Source organism: Amphiura filiformis, chromosome 20 (assembly GCF_039555335.1).
Source record: "Amphiura filiformis chromosome 20, Afil_fr2py, whole genome shotgun sequence".
In the NCBI taxonomy this organism is placed as follows: Eukaryota; Metazoa; Echinodermata; class Ophiuroidea; order Amphilepidida; family Amphiuridae; genus Amphiura; species Amphiura filiformis.
This window is the reverse complement of record NC_092647.1, coordinates 24,470,562-24,481,794: the sequence shown is the minus strand read 5'-3', so window position 1 is coordinate 24,481,794 and position 11,233 is coordinate 24,470,562. Positions and strand designations below refer to the sequence as shown.

At 35.8% G+C, this 11,233-nt stretch overlaps 1 protein-coding gene across 1 annotated transcript; it reads right to left on the bottom strand.

Annotated features, from left to right (window-relative positions):
• Nucleotides 1–8,092: 8,092 nt before the first annotated feature.
• LOC140141792 (uncharacterized) lies at nucleotides 8,093–10,596 on the bottom strand. Its single transcript, XM_072163655.1, has one exon. It carries the CDS (start codon nucleotides 10,510–10,512, stop codon nucleotides 8,425–8,427), a length of 2,088 nt encoding a protein of 695 aa, XP_072019756.1. The 5' UTR covers nucleotides 10,513–10,596; the 3' UTR covers nucleotides 8,093–8,424.
• Nucleotides 10,597–11,233: the final 637 nt, after the last annotated feature.

Genomic DNA, 11,233 nt, shown 5'->3' with positions numbered 1-11,233 from the left:
AGCTCGCGATATTTTGAGAAAATATCTCAAGACTTGGACTTTTAATGTTGGAGCATATAGCACACAGAGAATTAAGTCTGCTCACATGTTCCAAGGTAATCCAATCATGATTTTGTTTTCCTACGATTCTGATGAATCTTGGAAAAACACGCATAATAAACCTCTATAGTTTACGAACACAAAAACTTAGCATTCAATTTAATTTACATGTTTTGAGAATTTAATAAATACATAGCTTTTAATAAAACCTATCATGAATAAACCACACTTCAATGAAATAATGCACCGATAAATGTTTTCGATATATTTCCATAATTTATTCAAAATGTATAATTTCATATCATCAATATAATTAAATTGCACACGCTTTACCAAAAAATACTTCAAAATATGATTGTATAAAAATATCAGGGCTCTCCTAAGCAAACACGCAATATCGATAAAAAATTAAGTAGATACTGCCGTTTGATTTGAGGTTTTGATTGATCATGGATTAGTTCTTTGGGCATCTTACCCAATTGAGGTGATGGTGACCGCTTCGTATTTGGGGAACCGCTTCTTGGAGATCCGTCAGGAGAAGCTTCGCGAGAACCAAGGCGGTTCTAGCAGTCTAACTCAACACTCGTGTTGCCGATTTAGATAACCCCATTTAAAATTCACACTTGCTTCTTGGAAGATTAAGGTCATGTCTTACATGGGGGGGGGGGGGTGGATTTCAACTGGAATTACCCAATAAGCCACCTAATGACTTGGGATATTCTTAGCACCATTCCCTGCTCTCATTTTTGGGAATACAATTAGTATTATAATAGATATCATTTTGCTTTAAAAAATCTTTTGACTGATAATGAGTCCAAATCAAATTTCTATATTTTAGCCAAAATGGCGAATAAGCCTATGTATCACTGGATAGACTAACATTGACTCCATTGGTATATGAACCACAGCATATGTGACCTGCTACCATGAAATCAGCGTAAAGTCGCAATGTGGTAGTTTGGAGACATCCAGGCTGGTGAGTTGGTGTTCTTTGTTTGCCGCGCATCTGTACAAGCCAGCACTATGTCCTTCGTGAATGGCCCATTGTGCCCCACAGGCAGACATACTTTTGACTTGAACAGGTGCGTGTGAAACAAATTACACCAATGATAAGAGAAGAGGTACCGCTGGAATGTACCTCATTTCTTAATATAATTTATATGACTCAAGACAAGCAGCTACAAGCGGTACGTTATTTATGATAAGAAAAGAGGTAGCGCCAGTGGCGTAGCGTCATAGGGGCACGGGGGAGGGGCACGTGCCCCCAATCGATCTGAAACTTTAAAAATCCCATAGGAAAATTGCCGAAAAACGGCTTGTACCCCCCCAATCAGATCTGGTGCCCCCAATCATGGTCGGTGCCCCCCAAACAATGTGATGACCCACGCTACGCCACTGGGTAGCGCTAGAATGTACTTCATTTCTTAACAAACATAATGAACCACTTGTCTTGAGTAATTTGATTCCTTGCCCTATAATATACATAACTTTTGTTACCAGTGTGTAGTTATTTTTTGCGAAAAATGTAAAATTAGTCACAAAATTTATCAGGGGGGGTGTAGTTCCACCTTAATGACACATTATTGTCTCGAAGTGCTAAAGGTGTCTATAGCCAGATTTGACATGTTCCAAAATTAAAAAAAGATTCGATGCAAACAGTCAAAAGGAAGGTTTCAAAAATACGATTACGTGTGCTTCTTTTTCACACGGTCTCCTGTTTCATGTCGACGTCACATTCCGATCAAGTACGACCCATTGCCTTGGTTGAGGCCATGGTATACGTTCCTCTTTTTCAGAAATCAATATTATTTTCGTTTATTTAAATAACTACTTCGTACTGTAATTGGTACAAATATAATTTATGGAAACAAGCTAGAACGTTGATGTCAGTGCAGTGTTGTTATTAACTTTTTCCAGCTAGCCATTTTCAAGATAAATATAATAATGTTTTGTTAGTTGGTGTCGACTACTAGGTTTAACACTCTCCAGGCGGGTGTCGACGACAAGTTTCAAATTGTTTTTAAAAATGACAAAAAAAAAGAATCAGAATTGTAAAGTTTCATAACCATATTTGGAATCATCATGTAAAATGCATTAAAATGAGTACAAACAAGCCTAGTGTTGGTTCAGTGGCTCTTAATATAGCTCTTGATATTTTGATATCTCAAAACTTTTTATGTTGAAGTCCAGCACACAAAGCCCCGGGCACAAAGTATAAGTTTGCTCAAAAATATTCCCAGGTTATCCAATCATTATTTTATTTTCATACAATCCTATTTGAATCCTAATGAATCTTGGAAAAACATGCTTAATAAAACCTTTTACGAATACAAAAATATAGCAGTCAATTGAATTTAAATGTTTTGATAACTTAAGGGGGTACTACACCCATGTGGTAAATTTGTGACTATTTTTGCATTTTTCTCAAAAACTAATAACACACTGGTAACAAAAGTTGTGTATATTATTGGGGCAAGGAATCCAATTACTACACTGAAATTTCAGTGACTCAAGACAAGCGGTTCAGTTTATATGATAGAAAACGAGGTACATCCTAGCCGTACCTTATTTCCGATCATAAATAACAAACCGCTTGTCTTGGGTCACTGAAATTCCAGTGTAGTAATTGGATTCCATGCCCCTATAATATACATAACTTTTGTTACCACTGTGATATTAGTTTTTGAGAAAAATGCAAAAATAGACACAAATTTATCGAGGGGTGTAGTACCCCCTTAAAAGGGCATTTCGTGATCCACAGCCTCATCCCCCACTTACCTAAAAAAGTTGAGATTTGTATACGACTGGAAACCTCTGGCTACATAATATTTATGTTTCTTGCAGATTAATTCGTTTAGCAAAAATATTGCCAAATTTGAATTACGTTCTGGTATATCAGAACGAAATTCAACACAGTGGCCTATGTAGCAGTGTAATATACATAATCATGCATAAATCGCAAACGCAAAATCGGAATCAACTGAAATTTTTGGAATAAACTTTTACGTGGATATCTATTGAAAAATGTCATAAAAAGAGGATGTTAGGATCACGAAATCCTCCTTTAATGTACGTACATAGCTTTTAAGAAAACATAATCATGAATAAATCACACTTCAATAAAATAATTCACCAATGAATATTTTAATCTATTTCCATATTTTATTCAAAATTTATAATTTCATATCATCAATACAATTATATTGCACGCGCTTTACCAAAATACTTCAAAATATGATTGTATAAAAATATAAGGGCAACGATGTGAGATTGATTGATACGCAAGGCTGTGCTTTTGTTCACATCAGTAGTTTTTTTGCATGCTAAGTAAACACACAATATCGGTAAAATAAAAAACAAATATACTGTCTACAAGTAATTTACTGAATTTATACTCCATCGCTGAGCGTCGAGCGATTGGTTTCTATCCAATGAAGTAGCGCGCATTTTGTTGCGTTGAGAAAAGCGCGATCCCTCATCAGTCAAATACCAATATTTATTCGCTTAAACCCCACTTCAGATACTGCAGATTGCACAAATACTTTATATAAAAAACTAACGGATCATATTAGTGCAAATGTTACACCTTTTTGTTCAATACTTTACAAGTAGGTATACGCAAAACCACTCACTTATAATTGGCATACGGTATCTTCTTAGGCACAGTCTGTGTATTTGACATATTCAAAATATTAAAAGATCAGAATCTGACAGTTTTCGTTCATCGTTAGTGTTTGTCGGTGTCATGGGACTTCATACTCGGTAGTGCAAGTGTTCAATTGCCTGAACAAAAATGAATGAAACGATACTCATCTGGTTCACCATGCTGGTTTTTGGAGTAGTGTACAAAGTTGTATGCATCTAATACTATCGCATCTATTTTTATCACAATCAAACGTACTGCATCTTAGTGCCTCACGAATTACGATTCTCTCGGGGTCTTGTATTGTCATATAAATTCGTTACAAGTTGTTCGTTACGATTTAATCTGACCCCAATACTTAACACAGTATCTGTTAAGGGATCGGATAGCAAAGTTGCACAGCATTTTTTGTGGGGCATGAGAGCACATCAGACACGTCGATTATATACGAGGAATGTCCTTCTGTTCTGATATCAAATAATTTATATATAATACACATTTTATGGCAAATTATTAAAAATTGATATTTTTATTTTTCATATTTAACAGTCATCGAAGTAAAATTTATAAATCTAATTATGTACTTAGCATGAATGTATGTAGCTGGGAGGAAAAGCCGACGACCTTTTGAAAATTTTAACCTGTTGTATTGAAAATACACATTTCTTCCCCCCCCCCAAAATGTACATTTTTAGGTCTTTTGGGGAAAATGTATATATTTAATACATAAAGCCAAAATTTTCAAATGATCGTCCGCTTTTCCTTTTAGCTACATACACTTTTAGTAAATATCATTAGATTAATAAATTTTACTTCGAGGACTGTAAAATATCAAAAATATCAATTTTTAATAACTTTAAAAAAAAATAATTTATTTGAGATCAAAAAACATTCTTCGTATTCAGAATGCAATTCGATATGTCTGATGTGCTCTCATGTCCCACAAAAAATACTGTGCAAACGTTGCTATCCGATCCCTTAATAGCTTGTAAAGGAGGTACTGTCTTTTTACTTGTGAAATAGGTATATGTCATTTAGTCTCCTCCAAAAGTCAAAGTACAGTATCTACCAGTAAATGGCATAGCATATAGATGAGGTGACCTATGATGTCACATGTTTACATTCAGACCGCCCTCTGTTGTTTCAAGTCAGGCAAAATAACACAGGAGTGTCTATGACAGACCACATAAATCTCTTCAAAACTCGACTTTTAAAAACCTTTGAAATTTTGTGTGATATTATGTGTATAGCTTGATGCATTTGTAAACAAGTTTGATAACATTTTTAGTATTATTTGCTTTGAAATCAAACTTAATGAATAAAAATCAACTTCTTCCATGTAAACCATAGTGTTTTTTGCCTGTCAGTTTTCATCTCAGACCAACAGAGGGCGTATCAAATGTAAACACATGTCACCTCATCTATACTGCACTTTTAGTTGCTAATGAGTTTTTTGAACACAGCTCCAACACCTGTTTCTCGGAAAAGGTTCGAAACAAACGTGAACTTTACTACTAATTACATTATTACAATAGTTAAATACCCTATTTGTTCAATAAAGAATAGTTTAATGAATTAGTCTATTGATGCATAGTCATAATGAAATGCCATTTTAAATACACATAATTATTATTAGCCTTCCTTCATATTCTGCCTTATTTCCTACAACTAAACGGGGAAATTGTAATATAATTGTTTTAAGGGATCTCATAGTGACCTAGCCAGGTTAGCTACTGTTGAAAAGTAAACGTGATCTACACCAACTATCATGTATCATATACAGCAGACAAGTTAGCTCAATCGATATCGATAAGACATTCGACTATGGTGCGAGAGGTTGCGGTTTCGAACCCTGGCGGTGCATACGCTCTCGTGGAAAAATTGAGTTACCTTGAAATTCCCCTGGACAAGGAACTTACTGCTAATTGTCTCGTTGTAACCCGTACGAAACTCGGGGAGCTGATCCTGCCGCTCTTGAAGCAGCAAAGACCCTGAATTGTTGTTAAATGGTTTATGGAATGATGTGGGCCGTAGCGGTCAGCGACAAACTGTAAAGTGTGCTGAGGCTTGTGGATCAACGTCTAGGCATTGTGCATGTGCGTAGCGCACTATAAATCACTGCGCATATTTTTTTAATATGAGAAATGCCATGGGTCATGTCATATATGTTATTTGCTTACGAACTATTATATCACTTTTTGCACATCATTCATTACAGAGAAATGTCAGAAACGATCGTTGTTGGGCATTTGTTATACATACACGTACAAGACAATAATTTACCGTATGGTGGTAGTACCAACGAATTTCACGATTTAGTGATACATTTTAATCTGGTCCCCCCATTTTTACTGTTTTCATCTGTTTTACAAATAAATTTATCAATTATAATAAATAGTAAATAAATAAATAAATAAATAAATAAATAAATAAATAAATAATAAATAAATAAATAAATAAATAAATAAATAAATAAATAAATAAATAAATAAAATAAATAAATAAATAAATAAATAAATAAATAAATAAATAAATAAATAAATAAATAATAATAATAATACATTTCGGATTTACACATGTATTTACAATAAGAATCATTTTTCACAATGGCATATCCAATGTTTATATCTGATGATCGCAATTGTTTCCAATAATATGAAAATTAGATCCCTATTTCGTTCAAGTCATACCAAAGTTGCATTCAATAATACAGTGTGCAATAACCTATCATTTTCCGTAAACTGCAATGTATCACTTGTTGTTTGTTGGGATAGGCTCATACCAAATAAAAATGTTCGTAAATAAATAGCTATATGACATGTACTGACCCATGGCATTTCTCACAAAATTAATTCTTACTTTTCAACATGGGTTATAATAACCTGAAAAAGGCAACTATGAGACCCCTTAAATTTGTTCGTTTGCGAATTTTCGTTGAGATATATCATCTGACGTCAGCAGCGACCTAACATGTGATGGTTATCTAAGCTAATGATCACTTACTGTTAATAATTAGAAACCATTTAACAGTAGACAACCTTTCAGGGTCATTTTAATTTCTCTATTATTAGAGTCATAATTAGTGTCAACAATATTATTATTACAAAGGACACGTGTCAGTGAGTTAACCTTTAATGATAAAATCAAGTACTTAAAATGGCAGTTATATCAAAATTGTTAGTTTGGCATTAGCATTTTCTTAGATCATCTTAAAATATACCACTCAAAGAGCACGTACCGTCCAAGGACCCATACCTTTTTTGTTTAGATATCAAAATCGCTGGAGTGATTTAACTCAGACTTAGAATATAATTGTTTGTCTGATGGGCCTCTATATAATGGTCGAAAAACATCATGTGATTATATCAGACTATCTACCTTTAATTATTTCTATGCAAATTATGGCGCGCAATCGGCGAGGTTTTTTAAACAAGTAGAGAAGCCATCACTCAACAAACGATAGAAGAGAATTGGTCAATAAACAATAAACAATAATCATGATCATACCACACCAATTCGCCGTAGAAGTGACGTAATTAATCGGATTAACTACCATAGCAATAGATGAATACATATTTGAATAAAAGTAAAAGGTATCGCCTCAAACACATTCTACTACAAAGCCATTTTGGACTGGAATGATCTCCCATCAAACATCAAGGGATTGCCTACCAAGTCTGCATTTAAACAAAGTGTCAAACAACATCTAGCCAGCAACTCTCTCAGTCAAGAGATGTCTGATTTCACTGTGTAGGCATTTTTTTTTTAATTAGTTTCCCAGTTGTTCTCTCATCTTTTCTTGGGACCCCATCGGAAATAAGCTTGCCTTTTCTGCGGGCTTAATGGGTTATCCTGGCTTGTCATTTTTTTTTTATCCGTGTGCCTTGTTCCTAAATGGCTTTGTGGCTGATTAATTTAAGCTTTAAATAATTTGTCACATTGATGTACTTTGTAATGATTTTTCTGTCTCTATAATTTGTTTTTGTATTCTAATGATATTGCCTAATAAAAAACAAACAAACAAACAAACAATATATCGCCCTACACTACAACGTTAACGCGGTACCTATGCATTGAACCATAGATGTCAAAGAAAGGCTAATCACTCGCACCTGTACTGTAAGATTAGTATCTTAGTATCAATCTATGTTTGCTGACATACACAGGTGATTAGTGCAATCTACCTATAGTGCAGGGCGATCTACTCAAAAATTGTATTCATCTATTGCCAAGGTAGTTAATCCGATTATTACGTCACTTCTACGGCGAATTGCTACCTGATCAGCATGAAATCCAAGTCAGTCGAATGTTTTACTCACGAGATATCACCTCTTATGGTCAGAACATAGACGAAGTTATAAAGGATCGCATTTTTATACAAATAATATGTATATTTTCAGGTATAAAATCCACACTACCCCTGTGGAAGATTTAGCTAAAGTCTTCCACAGAGGAGTATTAGTTTTGAATAGAATAGACAATTGAAATACTTCCATTTGAAATACTCACTCCAGTTATGAGATATAGGTAAAGCCATAATACAGGGGAGTATGGGTTTCAAAATTTAAAACGATTAACCCTGACCAATTACATTAAAAAAAAACTTAATCAACCTGTGGCAGATATTTCCAAAATCTTCCACAGGGGTAGTGTGGATTTCAACTGGAATAACTCAATCAGACCAATAATTCAGCACCATCAACAAAATGTTTTATATGGTATGCGCGTATAATACTACTGTTTTATAAACTTTTAGTCAAAATTAACTCTTTCTTAACCGTTAAATCATTGTTGTTGACAACATGATTCTGAATTTGTGGTTTAGCTACACAGTTATTATTCAATGCCATCGCCTTCATAGAATCCATCACTTTTCGCATATCGTCAACTTGCATTGACATTCTTCTTCTATCAAAAGTAGCCGATACACTTGAGACACCCTCGGCAGCAGCTTTTGCAATAGACATATTACTCACGTCCGACGTTTGTCGCTTTAAAACAGGTGGTCTATCAAACCGGCTACCAATATTAGGTATAGGTGGATTGGGATTCACTTTCAGTTGAGGAAGAGTACCTGGTCTTTGACGCGAGAGTTTATCGTTGAGTAGCTGTGGCATTGAGTCACGTCTTTGAATCATTCGTCTCTTACGGGGATCGTCGAATTTCCGACTGCTCGGAGGACTTCGAGGATTATGTACAGCACTTAGGGGAAGATGTCCATTTTCAATTGCGGAAACACTACGCGGACTTTGTGCGTCAAGATCATCTGGGCAACTTCGCGCCGAGGTACATAATTCCTCTTCGTTAGCCTTTAATAGCCCTAAAGGAAGCTGAATATTGTGTACTGTCTGACTCTTGCGTAGTGGTGGAGGCATTCGTGGTAGAGATTTCTTCCGTTTTGCATTCTTTGGTTTCTTAGATGATTCAATTGCCGGAAGTTTTATTTCTTTGTGTTCTAATAGAGGAGTAGCCACTGGTGTAACTGATTGTGATTCTTCCGGAGAACAACCTTCAGATAAGGGAAAGCGTTTGTGAAGGCGATGTGAATTTGATAACCCATGGGAATTTTCTTCAATATCGTGAAGCATTGTCCTAAATCGAATGATATCTGCACTCTGCCTTCGTATCAAAGCCTTTCTGATACGCGGAGGGCTTGGGCTTTTATCGGGACAAGATATGTTTAATATTGGTGTACGTCTTTGCGGAGGAGCTTCAATATACAAATGCTCAGTCTGATCTTCATCATTAGCTTCTTCAGGCGAATTTGGTTGACTTACTTGTAAGAGTTCTAAACTAGGCACCGTATTATTATTATTATTGTTTTCTTTACCACGGCCATCATGTCGACGCTTGTACAATGAAGATTGATCAGGGGTTAGTTCTTTAGGCATCTTACCCAATTGAGGTGATGGTGTGCGTTTCGTATTTGGGGAACCGCTTCTTGGAGATCCAATAGGAGAACCTTCGCGAGAACCAAGACGATTCCAGCAGTCTAACTCAACACTTGTGTCACTGGCTGTTATTGTTGACAATGCGGGTGTATGTAAACTCGTGTCACTAGGTGTTGTTGCTGACATTGTTGGTGCGGGTAAACTTTGACGTCGCGCCGACAAGTTAGGCACAGCTATTGAAAACGGACTAGCGATGTTGTCCTCTCCTTGTTTAAATTCCTGTTTCACATCATCTGATTTGAGAGACGTCTTGAATTCAATATCTGACGGTGTAATGCATTGGTAGAATGGAGGACTTCCTGGCAACACTGGAGGTACTCCTAAATATTGTTTGGTTTCTCTTGTTCTTACACCTACATCTTTTGTTGTAATAATAATAACATCTCGACCTTTTTGCCTACAGGCTGCAATTAACAAAGTTAAGATGGCAGAATCGCCAGCATTAATTGCGTATACTAAAGCCGATGATCCTCTTTTATCCGTAGTCCTGGGATCAGCATCATATTCTAGTAAAACTGATACCACCTCAACACCGGCATTTTCAATACACGCGTACATTAGTGCAGTTTTACCATATTTATCTTGCATATTTGGATCTGCCTTGTGTCGTAATAAAAATTTCACCATCGTCAGTTTTGGCGTCGTTTGAGAGTCTCTGTACGTTGTCATACACGACGCCATTAAAGCTGTCCTACCTTCATGCGTTGTCTTATTGGAATCAGTTCCACCTTCTATCAGAAGTCTCGCGAGTCTTAACCTCCCAAGCCAACATGCTTTCATAAGAGCACTTCCTTCGGATAAGATCAACGCTGTCTCTCCAAGTACACGTGCAGGTTTGGCATAAGATACCATTGTCGTTGGACGAGCGGTCAAAAGCATAACGTAAATTCACACACAATAATCACACACAAATTTGGCGGGAATAAATGTTGCCGAATCCATAAAATAGTCTGGTACTAATGATCACGTTGTGGTCGTATTCTGTATCAAGCAATTCATGCACACATTTATTGTATCTATCGGAATTCAACCATACAATAACAAACAGAAAAGGCCATCCAACTGCACAGCAAAAATTGTTTGTCAAAACAAGGTGACAAAATAGTTTTTTTATACTTGAACATACATGTTATATATAGTTCGCAGATTAAAGTAGAAGTAGATTAAACATAATTTACGTAAAAGACGTATTTTTGTGAAGAAATCCACTTGCCATGCACTGTTCACATCGTTCAATAGCATCTGTGTTCCCTATATCTTGCACTGTTATTACCGACGACATCGAAAATTGATGAAATTAATGCAGAAAACATCGCATATTTTCGTGTTGTTTTCTTAAATCTGCATTCAAAAGGTTTACACCGTGTACCAACCAGCCCACCAACCAGTACTGTAGTTCTTACTACATTTACAGAAGAAACACCAGATAAAATTTGTGGACAATTACAGCGAAACTGTGTCTTTACATTAACGCATAGAGCACAATAGCAGACGTGATGAAAGAGTCAAAACCTGGAAACAGTATTGTAGCAAGCGAAGTATAAATTTCACACCTCGAGGAAATGAAAATAGCGGTCATGGTTGAGAGCCCTAAAACGTG

Bases quoted from the DNA above. Each gene is read 5' to 3' on its own strand.
- LOC140141792 (XM_072163655.1), bottom strand. From the start codon at position 10,512: ATGCTTTTGACCGCTCGTCCAACGACAATGGTATCTTATGCCAAACCT.